The sequence below is a fragment of the Girardinichthys multiradiatus genome, chromosome 2, assembly GCF_021462225.1.
Source record: "Girardinichthys multiradiatus isolate DD_20200921_A chromosome 2, DD_fGirMul_XY1, whole genome shotgun sequence".
Taxonomy (NCBI): Eukaryota; Metazoa; Chordata; class Actinopteri; order Cyprinodontiformes; family Goodeidae; genus Girardinichthys; species Girardinichthys multiradiatus.
Genome location: NC_061795.1, coordinates 50,069,309 through 50,091,972, shown reverse-complemented (window position 1 = coordinate 50,091,972; position 22,664 = coordinate 50,069,309). Strand labels below are relative to the sequence as shown.

Below are 22,664 nucleotides of genomic sequence, written 5' to 3'. Positions count from 1 at the left end.
TGAGTTCTGGGAAGGAGTTTTTAGCTGTTAGTATCTTACCTTCAGCAGATAAGTTCTGAACAGCTTCAGTTTGAATATCCATGGCTTTCTTTACCCTGGAAGCTGAAGCCAAGACTAGGGCTGCACAATACCAGGAAAATACAAAACTGTTAATCTATTGCATTCAATTGCAATAATGGTACTGATTAACCCACATTTTTCCAATTCTATTCTGTCTTTGTCATCACAATCTCCCCACCATCAGCTTTAGCATTTAGCCACTAAATGTATGAATCGGGTGTTGGCATTGACATCGGTTACAGTCCTTCCAACTGGCTAAATATATGAGTGATATGCAGAGCATGAAAGCAAAACACTTAGTATATAGTATTCCACCAAACATAATGTCCAAGCAGTCCTTTGTTATTGCTATGTTGCATTTACTCCAATGACTATTGTGATTTAATATATTGTCCCGGCTCTACCCAAGACCATTATGGTTTTCTGCCCTTTTGCTCAAAACCTTAAATTGCTTTTACATTCGGATTAGAATAATATTCATATAAAAGTCTGAGAAGCATATTGGTCCACAGCCTGTAACATTCCCTGTGAAAGACTCAAATGCAGGGAGTAGGCAGACAGTAAAGAAACATATGGAAAAGTGTAATTTAATATTTTACAAAGGACAACAAGGCATGTAACAACATGTGCAAAAAAACAACCAGGTAAGAACGTAAACAATAGGAGAATCCAGCAAGGACATCATGAAAAAGCTCACTGAGAGCAGAGGTTTCTAGACTGGGAGCAGAGGGGACTGAAGGGAACTCAGTGGAGCAATGACAGTATGATCAGTTTAACAATAACTGAACTGAACATAAACTAACATGAAATCCAAGGGCAAACATGGCACAGAAGCTCAGTAAAAGGAGTTTCAGGAAAGCAGGAAGTAACTAAAAAAAAAAAAAACACAGGAAGTCTAAACATTCCCCAAACAACTATAATGTAAAGAACAGAATCACCAAATGAGTCTTTCAACTCATAAAAATAAATGGTTAATGTTACCAAGCATCAGTTTCTCCAGAGCAAATAACTAAACTCTACCTCTTCTAATCGCCCGTTGCTAGTGATTAGCTAGCAACTAGCACCCTGCAGCTACAAAGAACTTAACAGATTATATTACAGGCTGTATAGAATGTGAGACCTTGCAAAATAAGCACATCTTTTCAAGAATGCAAAATTCAGAACACATTGTTGTGATTATGAATATGAATACATTATTTAATATTTAATATTAATACTTTAATGTTTTGAAGGATGAAAAAAGGGTTGCACGGTGGCACAGTTGGTAGCACTGTTGCCTTGCAGCAAGAAGGTCCTGGGTTTGATTCCCGACCAGGGGTCTTTCTGCATGGAGTTTGCATGTTCTCCCCGTGCATGTGTGGGTTCTCACCGGGTACTCTGGCTTCCTCCCACAGTCCAAAGACATGCCTGTTAGGTTAATTGGTAAATCTAAATTGCCCTTAGGTGTATGAATGAGTGTGTGCTTGGTTGTTTGTGTGTTGCCCTGCGATGGACTGGTGACCTGTCCAGGGTGGACCCTGCCTCCTGTCCATAGACTGCTGGAGATAGGCACAAGGTTCTCCACGGGCATTATGGAATAAGTGGTAGAAAATGAATGACTGAGTGATGACTTTAATATTTTATCAAATAATATTCCGGTCTGTTAAGGGTTGTCCTGTGAATACCAGCCCAGTAAGGTGATGGTATTAGGACAAAATAGAAAGGTGTGAGACGAGCTCTGACATTATTGAACAGCATAAACTCTGCACATATATGGAATAAATTCACACAATTTCTTAAAATACAAGAATTTATTAACAAAAATAAGTCAACTCAAAGTCAAACATATTTCAATCAAAAAACTCTTTACTTTGCTAAAACAATCCAACTAAACTACCAATCAGAATTAAAGGATAATGAAGACTAATGGACTATGTACAATATCAACAAGTTGAATAAAGATGATTGATAATTATGACCAAAAGAATGATGCAACATTACCATGCAATGTTTATGTTTGAGAACCAAGGATTATCTTGAAGAATCTGGAAATGAAGTTAAGTTAGTCTTGGAACTAACTTAGGAAATAATCAGCAAACGTTTAGACAACCATTCACAATGTAAGATCAGATAAAATATTATTTTAATAAAATAATATTTTAAAGAATGATCTGCTGAATAAAACCAACCTTCTGGATGACTAATTATCAACGGTGTCTAATTAGACACCTTTATTAATTAAAATAACATTCAAATAAATATTATTAAGGAAATAGTAAAATAATATTTAAGGAAATATTAAGAAAATATTATTTTAAATAAGAACTAAATCTTTGAGAAATGGGGCTTAATGGTGTTTACTTAGTTATCAATTTTAGTAAAAAATTATTTAGGGAAATATTATTTCCTAGATTGAAAACTAAAAACCTTTTTGGGTAAATGATCTTTAGCAGGCAAGCACGTGTTGTTAGCTGTTAGCGGTTGGAGCTAATAGCGGTTGGAGCTAACAAAACAAAACCTGTAGCTTATCATCAGAATCAAACACACACCTTTAAAGTACCACTAATAAAAAGGTTAAAATGCATAAGCGTGGACGGCACGTTATGGCCGATATTCTGTGTTTAAAATCACCCTTTAAATAAAGTTTATCTTAACTTTAAAAATAAAAACACAAACACAGAACACACAAATTGAGCACATGTGCTGAGCAGATAATCTGCTAGCACTAAGAAAGCTGAGTTTTCAACAAAACAAAACCAAACATCATATAATGAAAAATTTTTTAATTATTTTAATCTAAACAACTTCTCTCTGCCCAAAACACAACGTCTTACGTGAACCGTGCTGAGGAAACGTTGTCCAGGGCAACGAAGTTGAGGAAAGCATCGACAGTGAACAAAGGGTTAATTGCAACTAACCTCCGTAGCTGTGGGGTGGGGCGGCTCATTCTGTCGGCTGGCCAAAATGCACGGTACAGCTGTTACCATGGTGATGCGGTCCCGTTGTCCTTCCTTCAGTCCGGGAAAACTGCTCCACTCGGCGTCGTAGAAACAGGGTCTCTGCCGGGAACTCTCTGGAACACAGTTTGCTTCTGCAGACCTCAGAGAGAAAAGTCAAGCAACGCTTGTACCTTAATTACCCCGTTCATAAATGAATACCAGATACACAAACAGCAATTCATTCCTACTTAACTTAGTGCATATGATCGCGTGATCGTATGACATTCTTGGATCGAGTTTGGAGAGTTATGTCTGTTTGCCAGCAAAGAGACATTAGTGCGCTGTGTCCCTCCGTCCAGTCCCTCTGGGGACCTGCATGGAAGAGGTCAGTTTGTTGCAAAAGCGGGGTTTTTATTCGGACAGTGACGTCACGGGAAGTCCGCTGTTATCCCTGGCTGTGCTGGAAGTAGGTTAATGCGATTTCTTATGAAAGTTCCAGAAAACTTCTTACTGGCCGTTAATGTTGTAACCATGGCTGGGGGCCCAACAGCATGGACAACAAACTGTTAAATATTCATAAAACTGAAGAGCAACCCAGAAGATGCCAAAGTTTTATGAATAAAGGATTTAAAGGACCTGGATACATTTAGAGAAAGTTTTATATAGCGGTGACTAGATGCGACCTTTAGCTTCTGGTGTTATTCTTCATAAGTAATATATTAATGGTACATAACCTCTCCACATAACGACTCTTTAAAATTAAACAGTAATTATTTTTACTTCTTATTTCAATTCAGTTAGGCTCAACTTTAAAAATTATGTATTATTTCCAAAGGGAAATTAAAGGTTATGACTCAAATCCATGTTTCTTAAGAGTTGTTGTAGATGCTGATGGCCCGACCCGCTGACAAGTTTACTGTGGTCCAGAACTGCATTCAGCTCTCACATTCTCCAGGATGAGGCCCAATCTCCTGAAAAGATTTGTATTACAGTGGATCTGAAGAAGCCTCTGGCTGAAGACTCTCTGTTGTTGTATGAAGGTGTGATGAAGAGGATTAGTGTTGTCCGTAATGTTCGTCATTTTATGAAGTACAGTCATCTCCAGAGGTTCCAGAAGAGTCATCAGAAGAGAACCAGCCTTCTTTATTAGCTTGTTTAGATTTATTAAGTCCTTGGCTCTGATGCAGCTACCCCAATATATAATGACAGTTGAGATGAGAGTCTCCACAACAGACCTTTAGAAGATCTCCAGCATCTTTTTGTAAACACTGAACGACTGAAGCTTCCCCAAGACGTAAAGTCTGCGCCATGTATGGTAGGCTGTGGAGAATACTTGAAAGAGAAGCAAATTTCTTTTTGAATAACAAACTTTACTTTTTATGTGCTTTTTTGTCTGACATTCAGAAGGTGAGTGAACACATTGTAGCCATAAAGTCTATGATCCCTCCAGAAACTCAGTGTGGTTTAACCAGAGCTGTGATGACAAAGTGGTGTGAAGTAGAGGCCAGCAGACAAGCCTCATTGATGCAGAGACAGGCGGATGATGACACGGTCATGATGCAATGGAGATACGGAGGAGGGGGAGACAGGAGGTTCGGCCAAATAGAGTGATTGGTGAGGGGAGTATTCATTTAGCAAGACAAACAGCTTCATTTAAAGTTAGCCAAGCACAGAGACACTCTGCATACTGCAAATGGGTTGAAATTTGCATTTTTTCACTGATGGGGATCCAACTTCTATCCTCACTCTCTTGGTCTCACATCTCCAGAGATAATGGATTATCTAGGGTGCAGCCTGAGAGAACTTCTGTCTTTGATTTGCTTTTGAACACATTTTCCGTTTGCTTTTTCTAGTCATTCCTTTTCACTCCTGATCTGCTGCTGATATTGTCATAGCTTTATTTATCTACAGTATATAAGGAGCGTTTGCTGTTTTGTGTCATTCCTTGAGAGCGTGCAGAAAAGCAAGTGCACGCAGAGCTCGTAGTCATTTCACGACTATTAAACTGCAGAAATGACAAACTCTTTACCATTACATTTGATTCCCTCTTATCTTTCACCATTACAATCTGCTGATAGTTTTTACAGCTGAGAATGAAATTAAAGTTTGTAGCTTGGCAAACAGATCATGATGATTGTCTGCTTAACAGTCGCAGCAGTAGATTTGATTTCTCAGCAGTATTCCATACTTTTGTGCTAAGCACAAACAGCTTTAAGGACAGTAAACTGGTTCTGGTAGGGCAGACTGCCATCATTTCTCCAATATTGTTTGGTCCTCTGTTTTGCTCAAGATGATTTATTTGCTGTTTCCACTTTATGTCATTAATGGGGATATAGAATTGTTTTTACTACCTTGACCTGTAGCTCACATAGTAGCTATATTTATTATCATGTCTGAAATGTAAAAAACATTAAAGAGAAAAGGCAACTACAGTGCAGCCATGAATTCAACTAAAAGTTGTAAAAGAGTGATGACATTTAATTTTGTTTTTATCAATGGAGGACTCACTGAGGGATTGCTGCAAAGTCAACGCCAGTGACTGTCCACTGTCTCTACATGCTCATCCAGGAGGAGTGAATGCTGCAAGTCACTGACTGGATGCAATCTGCAGGGTTTCCTTAGATAGAAAAACTTTTTATCCAATTTGAATAATAAACTAACTCTGACTGCACTGTTCAATGATTAGGATTAATTGCAATGTATGTACCTGACTTTTGTGAAATGCCTTGAAACAACGTGGGTTGTGAATTGGCGCTATATAAATAAATAAAATGAAACTAAACTGTCTATCCAAGACAAAAGTTGTGATAAAGTCTCCAACTTTAATCAGAGTTTATAAAGTTCTACGCTTGCATTTTTGGTTGTAACTCTGGAATGAACAGTGATGTCATTTTCTCTCTGGTTTTGGTGGCTTCTTCTCTTAAATCCATCTGTTAAACAGTCCTGAGGCTAAAAGTATTTCTAACAAAGAGACCATCTGTTGGGTGAGGTGAAATTTTCCTCCTCACCTGTAAACAGAGCTCTCCCACATTCGCTGCATAGATGATCTTTGCAGAAAAAGCACTCGCTCTATTTTTTTTTAGCTGCCAAAAAGTGTTGACACATTCATTTGACATATTCCTTAAAAAATTATAAAGAAAACAATCATGTACTATGTAGAGTAGTCCATCAGAAATTGTGGATCCATACAACATGACATCATCCAAAGATGGTACTCATTTCCTGTTTTTAAGCAATTTGAGGTGACAAAAGTTTGGTTTTACTTAAACTATTTTAGTCTGCTATTTTCCTGTTATTGTAGCTTAAGCAAACAGCCTATAGCAGCCAATAACAGGAAGAAAAGGAAACACTCTCCGTGTTGCTCAGTTGACTTTAACAAATAATAGCAGGACAGGCCATAGCGAGTTTGGACAAAAAGTCAGGAGAAATGGAGGGGAAGAACAGGTGAATTACTTTAGCAAAAGCCAATTCTCTCTGGTTCTACAGCCACCTTACCTTCCTCCTCCCCAAGTTCAAGTTCTCACACAAAATGTAAAAGAATATAAAGTCCTGGGTGATGTGCAGCAGGCGAGGGATGGGCTTATCTCTCCCTCCCCCCTCATTGTCATGCTTGTCATCCAGGGTCAGATTTGATTGTGTTTTGCTTTGCCTAATTTAACATTTATTTACATTCAACAGGCTGGTTTTAGTCTTTTGCTCTTATTCTTTAGAATAAATATTTGTAAACACTTTGTCATAACCCATGAGCCAGGTGGACAAAGCCATACAGTTCAAATTGTCTGCACCAGGTCCCCACCCACCCTGGCCATGGCTGAGGGATGGCTTCTGGAGCTAGCAGGTCGCTATCCTTCCCAAAAGCCTGCAGAGCTGAATTCATTCTACCTCATTCTAAACATTAGACCAGTGCAGGCCTGACCACACTGACAGAGCTTTTACAATCACTTATCTGCTATAAAATATGATTTCTTTATTTCAAACTTTCAATATTTATGTGTTATGGTTCTATAATCTGATAATATGTGGCCTTTAGCTGGGAGCTGGGAATATGCTTACTGATGTCACCATCATTTTCAACATGATAATATGTATCATGCTTTGATGCTGACCTGCACTGACAGGAAAGACATAATCTGTCATTGTGTATAGGTAGGTGCCTTCATGAGTGTGTGTATGAAATTGAATTACTGTGATTACACCAAAAAATGATATCTTGTGGACTTACCTTTATATGGGGGAACCTTTAAGGTTTACCTATACATCTAAAACACAGTAACAGACTTATGCTGCCACAGAGATTCAACAGCCTCCTGTTGCTATTTAGGTGGATTTGTGTGAATAAAGAACTGGAATTAGAAAGTATCACTTAATGTATTTTCAGTTTTACTTGATATCTTCATCACTTCATCTCCAAACGTTTCAGCAGTTATTTTAACTGGTTTTAAGTCATTTACAGTGAATGTTTGTATGCCGAACGCTTTTAGGACACAAAAACACAATAATCTATTAAAGGTCATTCTAATTTTAGGTACAGCAATTTAAGTTGTTAGTTCACAAAATAATCAATATACATTTTCCAATTACAGATCATGTCTTGAAAAGTTAATTGCTACCCAACCCCTGGAGCTGTTACCAAATGTGGTGTGTGTGTGTGTGTTTTTTATTAACCTCTAACCACAGTAGCACAGAGAGCCATAACAGAGGAAAGCCAAGCTGTATTTTAACCAACCATCCCTCACTAATGCATCATCTCATCCAAACACTGAAGAAGGGTCATTATGCTATTTAGAATAGTACTATCGGTTGTTATTTGTCATCTCACAATGGCAACAACACTTTAATTCTCTGTTGTTATCTCTGGTGTTAAATTTCAATAAAACCATTCAGAACATTTTATTGCACACTCATCATGGGTGCTTTATGGTTTACTGCAGCCACATTGCATCATCACTCCTTTCACATCTCTGGCTTTCATTCCTTTTCAAACGCTCCCCATTTAAAGGGCATCTTGGCCCACAGCAGAGCAGCACATCTTGGCAGGTAAATCAATGAACACTCTGGTCTTTACTCTGTTTTTATTCAGGTGCCCCTCCAGCCACAGGAACGGGTACGCTGATCATTCATCTGGAAGACTACAATGACAATGCTCCGTTTGTGGTGCCGTCAGTAGCACAGGTGTGTGAAGATGCCCATGATATAAATGTAGCCATCGTTGGAGGTTGGGACAAGGACCTGCCACCAAATACGGCACCATTTAAGATAGAACTGGGGAAACAACCGGGCCTCGATAAAACATGGAAGGTCACCAGACTCAACTGTGAGTATTAATCATTAAAGCAGGTTTTAATGTTCTAAAATGACAAAATAAACACCGTCGGTTTATAAGAAAAAAGGTCAACACATCAAAAACAAATATTACCACAGTATGTCCAGTAGAAACCAGATATTTATCTACTAGATAAAAAAATGTGTGACCTTTTTTTCTTACTCTCTGACATTAAGTCAGGTTTTTACAATGTTTTAAACTTTCGTCAAAGTGAGAAGTTGGCAGTAGTTTCCGTCCAGAAGCTTCTCATAATAGTTTGCTGTAATTTTTGCCCATTTCTCCTGACAGAACGTAAATGGTGCAGGTCTTTGGACCACCTTGTCCAAACACCTTTTCAGCTCTGCACACACAATTTCTCCGGTACTGAGATCAAGGATGGGGAAGGCTGCTCCAAATCATGGACTTTGTTATCCTAAAGCCACTTTGTAGCTAACCTGATGGTGTACTGCAGGACATTGTCCATTTAGACACCCTGGCTGATGTCTTGAGGTGTTGCTTCAATATTCACAACTGAGGGATGATAAATATTTTATTCTATTTAAAGGCATAGTATTCTCACTGAATGTGAACTTGGGGTTTAAAGAAAGTGATAAAAAGTATTTATCTAAATATCCTGGTAATTAACAAAGAAATTATTTTTGGTTATTGTAACTGGCCTAAAATAGGAAAAGTTTGATCTGATTCAATGACTGAAAGGGAGAACGAAGGTTACGAGTCGTTTATTCAATTCAATTCAATTCAGTTTATTTCTATAGCACCAATTCACAACACATGTCGTCTCAAGTCACTTCACAACAGTCAGGTTCAAACATTCCAATTAATCGTAATCATTAAACAGTTCAGTCAGATTCAGTTATTTATTCAAATTGTCTTTGCCAATTCACAACATGTCGTCTCAAAGGACTTTACAAAGTCAATTCAATTGAATTATACAGATTTCAAGTCAGGTTCATATATTTCAATTAATCCTATCAAACAGTCAGATTTAGTTTATTATTCAAATTGGATAAAAAGTTTTTCTATCTAAGGAAACCCAGCAGATTGCATCCAGTCAATGACTTGCAGCATTCACTCCTCCTGGATGAGCATGTAGAGACAGTGGACAGTCACTGGCGTTGACTTTGCAGCAATCCCTCATACTGAGCATGCATGTAGCGACAGTGGAGAGGAAAAACTCCCTTTTAACAGGAAGAAACCTCCAGCAGAACCAGAACCAGGCTCAGTGTGAGCGGCCATCTGCCACGACCGACTGGAGGTTTGAGAGAACAGAGCAGAGACACAAAGAGAACAAAGAAGCACTGATCTAGGAGTACTTTCTATGGAAAGGAAAAGTAAATGTTAATGGATGTAGCTCCTTTAGTCGTTTCATCTAGAAAGAAAGAACAGATAAACTCTGAGCCAGTTTTCAAGGTTAGAGTCTGAAAGAGAGCACATAGAGTTAGTTACAGTAGAAGCTCAGTCAGTAGCCATGTCTAGGAGAGAGAAAGGTTTAAACACTGAAATACAGGGCCATGTGGATCATCGGTAGAGAGCGAGCATTAAGTTGTTGCCAGCAGAAGCTCGGACGATTACCCTCTCCAGAAAGGTGTCACAGGTAGACACAGAGTCAGGCCAGGTGTAGCTTCTAGGAAGAGAAAAGAGAGAAAAAAGATAAAAGGTCTGAAAACTGATGAAGTAACACTATCAACAAGAGAATCATTTGGGACAGATACAAAATTATGAGAATGAGAAAATATTGTTCTGTCTTTACACTCAATGCCATATGTCAGCACAAGGTCCAGAGAATGAAGACAAAGGTGGGTAAGTTTGTTAATGTTTTGAGCAAAGCCAATTGAGTCTAAGATAGCATTAAACGCTATATTTAGGCTATCACTTTCACTGTCAACATGAATGTTAAAATCCTCCACTATAATAACTTTATCTGTATTTAACACTATATCAGATAAAAGGTCTGAAAACTGATCTAAAAATTGAGAGTAAGGGCCTGGTGGACGGTACAAAACAACAAACAGAAGAGGTTTTAGTGCTTTGCAATTTGGATGAGGAAAACTAAGGATTAAATATTCAAAAGAGTTGTAGCTTTTGATTGGTCTGGGACTAGTCAATAAATCCGACTGAAAGATGGTTGCTACTCCTCCTCCTCACCCAGTATTTCGAGGAATGTGAAAATTTAAATAATTAGTAGGAGTTGACTCATTTATAGTAACATAATCCTCTAGCTGCAGCCAGGTTTCTGTGAGGCAAAGTAAATCAATCTGATTGTCACAAATCAGGTCACTAACTAACAATGTCTTTGAAGAGAGAGATCTTATGTTCAGTAAGCCACATTTAATTGTTTTATTTTTCTTTTAAGTCTGAGTTGTGTTTATTTTTATGAGATTTTCCTGATTTCCTCCTTTTAGATTATTTTTTAATCTATTTAATTTTGGCCGTGGGCGAGACACTGTCTTAATAGGGTAATGGGTGGGTAGCAGTACAGAAGCTGCAGAGAGGAGTATTAAACTACGACCCTGCTTCCTGGTCTGAACCCTGGGTTGTCAGAGTTTTGGAGAACTAATAAATTCAGTCAGATTCATAGAAAGAAGAGCTGCTCCATCCAAAGTGGGATGGATGCCGTCTCTCCGGATCAGACCAGGTTTTCCCCAAAATGTTTGCCAGTTATCAATGTAACCCACATTGTTTTCTGGACACCACCTAGACAGTCAGCGGTTGAATGACAGCCTGCGGCTAAACATGTCGTCACTGGTCAGATCAGGGAGGGGACCAGAGAAAATGACGGAGTCCGACATTATTTTGGCAAACTTACAAACCGAAGCAACACTAACTTTGGTGACCTCCGATTGACGTAACCGGGTGTCATTACCGCCAGCATGAATAACAATCTTACTGTATTTACGCTGATCCTTAGCCAGCAGTTTCAGGTATGATTTGATGTCGCCCGTTCTGGCCCCTGGCAGACATTTGACTATGGTCGCTGGTGTCTCTAGTGCCACGTTTCTGACTATGGAGCTGCCAATTACCAGAGTTGGCTTCTCAGCGGGTGTGTCGCTGAGCGGGGAAAATCTGTTAGAAACGCAGACGGGTTGGTGGTGACCTGTGGGCTGGGATCTAGGACTATGCTTTCTACGTACCGTCACCCAGCCGGCCCGATGCCCTGGTTGTGCGGGCTCTGCTGATGGTCTGCTACGGGGAGCTACCCTCGATGGCTCCGCGCTGGCTGAGGGCCCTCGGCTATCTGCTGGTTTTTCAACAGCGTGGAGCGGGGCCTACAATTCCGACACTCTCGCCTCCAAAGCTACAAAATTGCTACATTTATTACATGTACCATTATCACTAAAGGAGGCAGAGGAGTAACTGAACATCTGACACAGAGGAGAGAGGAGGAGACTCAGAGAGAGAAACAGCAGAACGGGTAGCCATGGTGGAGCTAAAGCTAAAGCTAAGTTAGCGACCCCTTACCACTACTTTAAATATTGTGTAGGACACAGAGAGTCCCCAAACGTTAAGTGCAGCAACAGAAAGTAAGTGTTTTAACGTGCTTATGTATTAGAACAAGTAAGAGATATCACAGTAGAGAGAAATCAGATCAAACGAGAGCCTTCACACACCAAACAATTCACAATAGCGAAAACAGGAAGTGACGTCACCCGAAGCAACAGAGCATCCGTGTCCGGAAAAGTGTAACAGAACATAGAGTCCATTGAACATGGTGTTACTGTTCTTGCTCAACCGGCAAACTCACCTGACTTGAACCCTATAAAGAATCTGCGGAGTATTGTGAAGAGGAAGATGAAAGACACCAGACTTATTCAGTCTATTCAACATCTGGTTTTAACTGTATATGTTCTTCAACAATAACCATCTCTAGAACCCTTTTCTTTCTCTTTCCTGTCACTAAGCTACTTTACTTCCCAGCAAGAGCCCTTTTAGACAGAGATTTCCAGAAATTCCCTCAGGGAGAGCAAATCTGAAAACAATTGAACACAGAAGATGAGAGTTTTGCAAAAAAAACATTCCTGCTTCAACTCATCAGACCGCAGTTTACGTTATATGAGTCCAGACAGATTACAAAGCAAACATGCTTTAGTACAAATGCTCATACAAATTGCATAATGAGGATGACAAGAAAAACAATGCATTGAGAGAAGTGGAAATAAAACAAAGAAATGACATCAGCCTTACATGAGTGAAAGTAGTGTATATGTGTGTTTTAGTGACAGAGGCCTTAGGTTTTAGCCATGACTGCAGAAAAAGAGCCCGGTCTCAGTGATATGGACTCCATGTTGCTCATCTCAGTGGCGTGTTTCCTTGGTTTTGTGTAGATCCATGAAAGCCGGTGGTTTGGCCTCTGCAGTAAAATGGAGTCCTCTTTTTGAGTTTCCTGAGACACAGTAACTATATTTCACTAATATCATTCATTAAAAGCTTGATTGGCTTAGCCGCCCCCTGTCCTGACTGATTTGACTTTCAGACTTGAAATCAACTGTGTCGCAATGATGAAGTCATGAACAAGATGTGCATAATTTGTGTGTTTACAGTTTATGCATAAAGTTCACACTGTTTACATCAGAACTGCCAAGAGACCATTTCCCACTAGAACCAAGAGAAGGAGCCAATTATTTTAAACTGAACTAAATGTATTTCACTTCGAAAATTAATCCATTTCAGGCTCACAGTTTAGATTGCATCTGCAGAAACACTAAATGATTTTAAAACATTTACAAAAATGACTCACATGTATACATTTAGGTATTAGTTATTTATTTATTTAGTAGCTAGTTTAGTATTAGTTAGTATTTGTGTAATCCTGCTGGCAGACAAACAGATTTGCATAAAATCATCTGAACATAACCAGACTCCCCCATTCAGAAAGTTGCTGGTTTGATTCTAGCTTCCTACCCCACATGTTAAAATGTGAACCTCCTTTCCCCCTGAATTGTTAATTGGTGCTGTGTTTTATTTTAACAGGGTTTGGATCACTAAAACTACTGTTCTGTTTGTCTTTTATTTTCAGCATTTGGTGCAGCAGCACTTTCAAGCATGTTAATCCAACACCATGTAAATATAAATGAAATTAACTCTTTATTTTCAAATAAATTACTCTAGTAATTATGTTGATGTTTCATATCTTTTGTTTTGACAGACATTAACTAAATGAATTGTACCATCTCAGGCACAGGAATAAGACATGACCTTTAGAACCAATTTAGCTCAAAATGAAAGTCATTTTTTTATTCTCACCAGTGAGCACAAAAATGTCTGTAAGTTCACCAAACTGTCGCCCAGCATCTGTCTGGCTGAACAGAAATAAATAATTAAAGTAAGTTACAAAAAGGGAAACAAGCACAAGAACTATGACCACTGTAGCCCAGGGTCTTCTCAGTCTATAGTGGTCAACATCTATTAAAAGTTGTCCAGGGAAGGGACCCTGGTCTATTTGAAAAAGGGTCACGACCAAGGCCCACTGATGCACCTGTGGAATGAAGGCTGGTCTCTTTGGTCCGACAGACGAACTACTGTAGCTCAGATAGCTGATCAAGTTAATGCTGGTTCTGAGAGAAAGGTAACAGATCATCAGTGGGACATGCAGGGCAAACACCAGATCCATGGAGACCCCACCTTACTGTTTCCAAGACTTTAAGGATAAGCTGCTAACATCTTGGTGCCAGGTATTCAGAGTACACCTTCAGGGATCTGATGGACTACATAAGAATGGGTCGGAGCTCTTTTGGCAGAAAAAGGGGGGCGAACACACTATTAGGCAGCTGATCAGGATGTTTCATCTAACTGGTGTATTTGTGTGCCTCAGGTGTTCCACCACTGTATCTTGTTGTCTTCATGGTCTACTGTGGTGTAGCAGGGTTTAGCCACTTCTGCACTGTCCTGATTGGAAGTTATATTTCTAGTTTGTGTTTGCAGATTTGTAAAAAAAACACTAAACTAAAAAAATCTTTCTGATCTCTGTGCAATAGATCTGACAGTTCCCACATCTTAAAGTTCATAATTGTTTCTAGGTTGATTTTAATGTTGTATCATTTCCAAAATCATTAAAGCCCTAAATGGAAGAAGATCTCCCACTAAATACTGCCCATCAGACCTGTTGCATTTATGCCAAAAAGCATAAGACTTGTAATGGAACATCTACTGTTAATTTGGGCTTAGCATTTAACTGGTGCAGTACAGGTCCTTCTCAAAATATTAGCATATTGTGATAAAGTTCATTATTTTCCATAATGTCATGATGAAAATTTAACATTCATATATTTTAGATTCATTGCACACTAACTGAAATATTTCAGGTCTTTTATTGTCTTAATATGGATGATTTTGGCATACAGCTCATGAAAACCCAAAATTCCTATCTCACAAAATTAGCATATTTCATCCGACCAATAAAAGAAAAGTATTTTTAATACAAAAAACATCAACCTTCAAATAATCATGTACAGTTATGCACTCAATACTTGGTCTGGAATCCTTTTGCAGAAATGACTGCTTCCATGCGGCGTGGCATGGAGGCAATCAGCCTGTGGCACTGCTGAGGTCTTATGGAGGCCCAGGATGCTTCGATAGCGGCCTTTAGCTCATCCAGAGTGTTGGGTCTTGAGTCTCTCAACGTTCTCTTCACAATATCCCACAGATTCTCTATGGGGTTCAGGTCAGGAGAGTTGGCAGGCCAATTGAGCACAGTGATACCATGGTCAGTAAACCATTTACCAGTGGTTTTGGCACTGTGAGCAGGTGCCAGGTCGTGCTGAAAAATGAAATCTTCATCTCCATAAAGCTTTTCAGCAGATGGAAGCATGAAGTGCTCCAAAAATAGTGGCCTTCTGGACAGCAGTCAGGTCGGCAGTCTTAACCATGATTGGGGTTTTGAGTGATGAACCAGGCTGGGAGTTTTAAAGGCCTCAGGAATCTTTTGCAGGTGTTTAGAGTTAACTCGTTGATTCAGATGATTAGGTTCATAGCTCGTTTAGAGACCCTTTTAATGATATGCTAATTTTCTGAGATAGGAATGTTGGGTTTTCATGAGCTGTATGCCAAAATCATCCGTATTAAGACAATAAAAGACCTGAAATATTTCAGTTAGTGTGCAATGAATCTAAAATATATGAATGTTAAATTTTCATCATGACATTATGGAAAATAATGAACTTTATCACAATATGCTAATATTTTGAGAAGGACCTGTATTTAAACTGATGAAGACAGCCTGGTGTTCTTGTTTAAAGTACGATCCATTTGATTTTACCAGAGGACATCTGTGAGTCCCTACTGTCACTGTCCCAGTTGTTTTGTTCTGCATAGTTTAGGGTTTCAATTAAATCTCATCAAAACCCTCAAATCCAATTTCAGAAAATAATTTCCCAAAAAAACCTTCTAATGTTGCTGAGTTGTTTTACTTTCACTGCTGGATGATGTTTTTTTCCTAATTTAATGAAATCTTGAAAGTAACCCCCACTTTGCTTGTAAATACCCGGCCAAAAGAAAGACTGTGCAGCTTGTTTATTTTGTTTTATTATAGCATGAAGTTAACTGGCTCCAGTGTTTTCTGTCACATTTGTGAAGTCGTTTAAAGCATGATGCAACAGCATGTAACCATCTTATGCAACTTAACTGCCACCAGTTTTTGTCTCTCGAGTCTTAAGGAAATTCTAACCTGGTAGGCACACACAGACACACACACACAGACACACACACACACACACACACACAATGAGTCCATCACAAGCAGGTAATCAACATCTAAAGAACTAATTCTTCTTTCTTCTGTTTTCTGCAGCCACACACTCCCAGATCTTGCTTCTGCACAGTCTGAAGAAAGCCAATTACCAGCTCCCATTGCTCATCACTGACTCAGGAGTGCCCCCTTTGTCCAACAGCACAGAGGTCAAAGTTCAGGTGTGCATCTGTACAAAGACCAAGAGATACTGCAGCTCCGCCCACTCCCACCGCACTAGCCTTGTGCTGCTTGCAACACTCCTGCTTGTCCTACTCTGTAAGTACCATAAAATCACACCCACCCAGCTACAGTAAACTGAATCTATAAGTGATTTCAGATTCTCCTGCTGTTGAGGTTTGGATTATGGGACTTGGTTATTGTTGATTATTGCCAAATCTTTTGTAGTGCAGAATATTGAGATGCGGTCATGTGATAAATTACAACACTCCAATAAATAATCAGTTGTTTCAAAAGAAATTTTCACATATTGATGTCCAATATGTCCAATAATGTTTACTCATTGAACAATATACATCTCCCATAAAAGTTAAATCTGTTCAGTCTCTTTTCATTTGAACAGAGATGCAATTTTATATCAATAGTACCATGAAGGGGCTGGAGGTCCTGCATTTTAGGGTTTTTGGAAACTTCTATTAGCATCTTGTCATCTGCGTTCAGGGTAACTTGCTTGGACAACTGGACATGTTAGCAGTTATTTTGAATATCCTCCACTGGCAAACTAGATCTCTTTTAATCCTTAAAAACATCATAAGCTTCTACAGTTTTTTTTTTGAAGGCCTCAGGCAGATCTTAGTATCTCACCATGATGTTCACTTTCACTTCAACTGTGAAGAGCACCAAACTAAATGTCTGAGCCTGAAACAAGACAAACCTCCTTCAAAATACTAAGTAAAAATGTACTCATCATGTGGACCTGATGTGATACACCTGTGTGGGATGTTGGCCATTTTAAGTGGGAATAAATGTGGGGGTGTCCTAATAAATGCCTCCCCATAAATAGCTTTTTTATTGTATTTTACTGAGATAATTTTTAAAATGTCTTTTCTTTATTTTTTGTTATTAATATGAACTGAATTTGTACTGATATTACTTGATGCGAAATATCCAAATGTCTAAATATGTTAGAAAAACACACGATGGAAACTGTAGAGTCAGTCAGAAGCAAAACCATCATTTCCACTAAACACATTAATGACGTTTAGCTGTTGGCATTCAGTACTTCTGTGGATTTAGACAAAAACTATTCCTTGTGTATTTCTGCTTTTTATACAATATCCAAGGCACACCTTAAGAAGTCAACCTTGTACTTACTCCAAATATCTCATTTGGGCCAAGCAATAGCATGAATAATTCATCCTCCTCCATCCACAACACGGACTGTTTGGTGAGAGGAAAATTCATCTTTCAACTTTAAGACCCCCAGTTTCTTTTCCCTCGTCTAGACATGTTCTGTGTAGTTGATGCCAGAGGCGGTGTACAGCAGGAGGAATGGTGACAGTGAATGGAGAAGTGAAGACAGTGAGGAAAAATGGGATGGATAATACCCAAAAACATATTTCACTTCAGCCTTAAAAGATGATGTAGTTATAATTATTACGTCTTTGATCAACTAATTGGTGTCACACTGAATTTTATTGACTTGAAACCATCTGACAAATTTCAGCCATGTTTCTCTATTAGTTTTTCATTGTTCTGTTGATCTAATGTCTTTTTCTCATTTTCTCTTTGATTGCTTCCACCAGCATGTCTGGTCTCAGCTCCTTTACATTGTTTTCCCTGTAATATTTGCTCATTTGATTTTTCTCTATGAAGGAAACATCCACACTCAACAGTTCTTCATTTGTAGGCAGATTCTATGCTTCTCATATTTATTTTGCTCCTGTGAATCAAAGCTTCTAGTATCAGTTGGACCCATCAACTCATCTTCCTATTGTTATTAATAAGTATCTCCATCGGTCCACTTATTCTCACCTTCATCCAAAAGGCTTCTGTACATATAGGAAAAATCTACTTTAAACTCGGTTTTCTTTAGGTAATCTGTTCTGTGAAAAGTCATGTTTCAATGAATGCAAAGATTCAAATGGATCTGACAAAGCAAAGGGAGCAATTGCATAATTACTCTGCAGCCTGTTGGATCATTAGTGACAGTTTCTCTGAGCGTGAGATGAATCAATGTCAGCATTTGAGGAGACATCTCGGAAAAGTTCAAGTTATAAATCTAGGGATGGTCCCAGCTGGAGCAGTCGGTGAGCTTCTCATGCACTTCTTCTCAGAAACATGTTGTTATTTGTGGTTTCTATTATAACTGGCAGACATGCCAAGACGACTTTAGGCGAATTATCTCTGCAGATTTTTGTTGCTCTGCACATGAACAGCATTCATTCCAAAGAAGTGTTTGTTACCCAATACCAACTTCACCTTCCTGCAGCATGCATGCATCCGTTCATTCAAACTCAGGTGTTGACAGAATTGGAAGCTTAAGATTACAGAACATCAGGAAAAACACTGTGTGTGTGTGTGTGTGTGTGTGTGTGTTTTCTTGTACTTGCTGCTGAGTGAGAACCATTTTTTGTATTTTTATCGCAAAGTGAGGACATTTTGACAAAGTGAGGACATTTTCCTGGTCCTCACTTTTTCAAATTCCGTTCTTGGGACATGGGTTAGGTTTAGGACTAGGGTATGAATTGAGTTATTGTTAGGGTTAGGGTTAGACACTACAAATCAAGGAAAATGAATGGAAGTCAATGGAAGTAACCGAAAAGTCCTCATAAAGATAGTAAAACACGGATGTGTGTGTGTGTGTGTGTGTGTGTGTGTGTGTGTGTGTGTGTGTGTGTGTGCGGAGATGTCCTGTGTCCGCATTGGAGAAACCTCAATTTCCTAGCAGTAACCATAACATTCCCGGTGGAGAGACACACACACACACACACACACACACACACACACACACACACACACACACAGCAGGCACCAAGAGAGATGAGTCCTGCTCAGGCTCATCTCAGAGACCTCTGCCGGGGGACAGATAGAGGGGACAGATCAGTGCAGTGTATAGTCAGATAGTCAGACAGAGAGTAAGAGAGGATTCTCTTTCAGTTCCCTTATCACCTAGCTGAACTTTGACCCTGCAGCAGAGAGATGAGGCAAAGAAAAATGAAAAGAGCCAGAGGGAAAGGATTGGTTAAAGAAACGACACAACAAAGGTGTGAAGATTGAACTCCATGGTTTTGTATTTGCTCGCTATGTTATGTGTGTGGAGCTTGAGCAGTATTGTAGGTCATGTCTTCTAGTTTGAGTCTATGTCCCTTCTCTTTATAAACCTATGTACAGTTACACTAAGATAAACAATACAAAAATAGTTTGTTTCTGTATTCCATAGTGATAGAACTAACTAAAACTCAAACGTTTAAAAAAATCAAATAGATGAATCCCGATCTATCAAAGTAAACATTTGCTCCAAGGCTGCTTCTAGGTCATTTTTTATGTGATGTCCTGAATGGTTTTAAAGATTTAAAGTACGTCACATAGTGTGCATGGTGACAGTCTTTCTAATAGAAATATAGGAAGCATATTCACGTTATTGTAATGATCAGCATTGAGCTATAATTGAGCTCAATGCAGTAGCCAGACGGTGGCGTTTAGATTTGATGCAAACATTGTAGAACTAAATGGGTTTGAGCCGACAAACGTTTTATTTTCAGTCAGGTTTGAGTCGCTCATGTCATTCAAGAAGTTGTTACTTTGTTGTAATTCACTACAAAACTCCCTCATATGCTATAGTTATAGCATAGCAACAGTGCATACCACGTGGTGGGTGCCTTCCGGGTTTTTATACTAATTTGCATATGTATTTAGGGGCGGGGACAGGCTGGTCTACAAGGCACGTGCAGCTGCACCCAATTCCACTGAAAGCGGGATGTATGAAGGAAATTCTTAAATATGAGATTAACTTCATCAAATCAAGACTGGATTCAGCATCAAAGTAGGCAGGCCCCATTGATGTAATAGTAACTTGTATTTGTATGACCTTAAGCCGTGTGTCAGCACGTGGGCGCATGTATGTCTGACCTTGTGTGGATCACTCCCTGATGGAACACCAACCAACACTGTGTGGACATTTTGCCTGGTCCACAAAGGGAATATTGGTTATGTGAGTTAATAGTAAGGGTTAGGGACTATAGCAATGAATGGAAGTCAATACAAGGTCCATGTAAGAATAGGAATACACTACGTGTGTGTGTGTTTGAGCACACACACACAGTTTGGGTGTGCATAAAAAGTTTTCCCAGCTCAGACACAAGCAACAGGATTTATTTAATAGTCTTTGTTATAACTTTAAATTCATGATGTGGCATAATTTTCAACATGTCTTTTGAGAATTTACTCTCTCTTGTTGCCCCCAGGCCAGAAAGGGGCCCCAAGCAGTCCAACAGCCTTTTATTACAAATTAAGCATGACCTCCTGTGTTGTTGTTATCTAAGCCGTGTCTCTTCAAGAAAGCCCAGTTATAACCTGTTTGTATTATAGAATCCAGTGATGTTATGGTATTCAGATTAGAAGTTTCTGACTCTATATTAGATCTATAAAAAGAAAATAAACAAAAAATTAATATTATAGTACAACAAATACATAAAGAAAAAAGAAGCCTTATGAGGGCTACAGGCTGCTGGGTTTGAACTTTTCATTTTTACCTTACAGCAGTCATATATTTAAATTGAGATGATACATATTTAAGTGATTAGTTTCATCACAGAGCCAGTAATTCCTGTTGAACAATAATGCTTTCATTTTATTACTATTTACTATCTTTTTCTTCTTCTTATGATGGAAAAGCATCCTCAAACATCACTGTGCTCAGCTCTGCTGAATAAGAAAACGAATTTGAAATAATTCCATCTATAGTTCCCTCTAGGAAATGAGGGATTGCTGCAAAGTCAACGCCAGTGACTGTCCACTGTCTCTACATGCTCATCCAGGAGGAGTGAATGCTGCAAGTCATTGACTGGATGCAATCTGCTGGGTTTCCTTAGATAGAAAAACTTTTAACCAATTTGAATAATAAACTAAATCTGACTGTTTGATAGGATTAATTGAAATATATGAACCTGACTTGAAATCTGTATAATTCGATTGAATTGACTTTGTAAAGTCCTTTGAGACGACATGTTGTGAATTGGCAAAGACAAAAAAGTAAGAAAATGTGCAGGTGGACACAATTGAGAAAATGTCAGTTTGATCCTTGGCAAGGAGCAGAGTTTTGGGGGGGAGCATACAGTTTCTCTAAAATATATTTCATAAATACAGTCAATAGAAAAAGACAGCATGACAAAAACTGCTCCAACTTAATTGAGCTGAGTTATTTGTGCATCTTGTGAAACCCACACAAATAGGAGCTGTGGAACTATATCGTTGCTATCACCAACGTCAGTGGGTCACACTTTTCATTCAAAACCTCCACACCTGGTCCACTGACTCCCTCAGCAGCTCTTCTCTAAGCAGCTCTGCCAGAAACAGGTGCTCTTCTTCTGCTGGTTCTCTGTCCTACCTCCAAGCCAACACGATGTTCCCCTGGGATTGCTTTAGAAAGCCTTAAATAATGTATGTAACCTGTAGAATAAAAAAGAAATAAAAATGACATTGTGTGTCTGTGTGTGCAGAGTGCAAACATGTACTGTATCTGCTGATGCTCCAGGGACCTTTGTTAGCTCTCGCAGAATTGGCAGATAATTCTTAAGCTTCACAGGGGTCAGCTTATGATCCTCTCCATTGTGAGACTGTTGAGGTGCAACATTTTGAACTTTGTTGTGGTTTTGACTTTAGTTTGGTTTTGTAGTCATGGTTGTTTGTTTATTTCCTGCCTCCTAGTGTTTGTTGTTTTCTCTCCCCTCGCTCCTAGTTCCTTTAGTGGTTCCTTTTCTATTACTTATTATGGTCTTCTTATGATTATGATTATTATATTTGTTATTGTTTTTGTTCCCTTGTCTTCCTTGTATTCTCTAGTTTAGTTTTCATTTAGCATCTCCTGTGTTTCTTTATGGTTTGGTATTGTGTTCACTTTTCTTGGTTACTAGTTTATTTTCTCTGTTCCTCCTCGTCTAGGTTTCCCTTCTGTTATTTCTATTATAGTTCCTTATATTCTAGTTCTTCTTCTGGTTAGGCCAGCTTTAGTTATTTTTTACATCTTGTTTTGTATTTATTAAGTCCTCACATCTTCTGCCTCATTTTCCTGTTTGGTTCAGTCAGTGTTAGTTTAGTTCTGTTTACTTTTTGTACTTAGGGTTTCTTTAGTTAGATCTCAGGTTATGGTGTTCTTTTGTTCCCTCTAGTTTCTCTGTTTACTTTAGCTAATCATTATTCTTGGTTCTTATGTTTCTCTGGTTATTTAGCTTTGTCCTGGTTCCTTGATTCTTGTTGTTTTCAGTTCTTATTTAGAGTATTGTTTTGTTGACATGTTTCCCCTCTGGATTTATGTTATGGTTTAGCTCTCGTGTTTCGTTTTGTTTCTAGCCTTCTCACCTTAGCAACTATTCACATTCCCTCAGTTCTTTACTACCTGGTCCACACCTGAATTTCATCTCCCCTGATTTCCTACCTCTCATTCTCATTGGTCCATACTCCA

The 22,664-nt window shown here is 38.8% G+C and overlaps 1 protein-coding gene across 1 annotated transcript in view; it reads left to right on the top strand.

Moving 5' to 3' along the window:
• Positions 1-22,664, top strand: part of cdh13 (cadherin 13, H-cadherin (heart)) — a 614,670-nt gene that overhangs the window by 573,410 nt on the left and 18,596 nt on the right. Inside the window, exons 13-14 of the mRNA XM_047353799.1 lie at positions 8,059-8,292; positions 16,085-16,300. Of these exons, the coding sequence (XP_047209755.1) occupies positions 8,059-8,292; positions 16,085-16,300 (450 nt within the window). The remainder of the gene's footprint in view (positions 1-8,058; positions 8,293-16,084; positions 16,301-22,664) is intronic.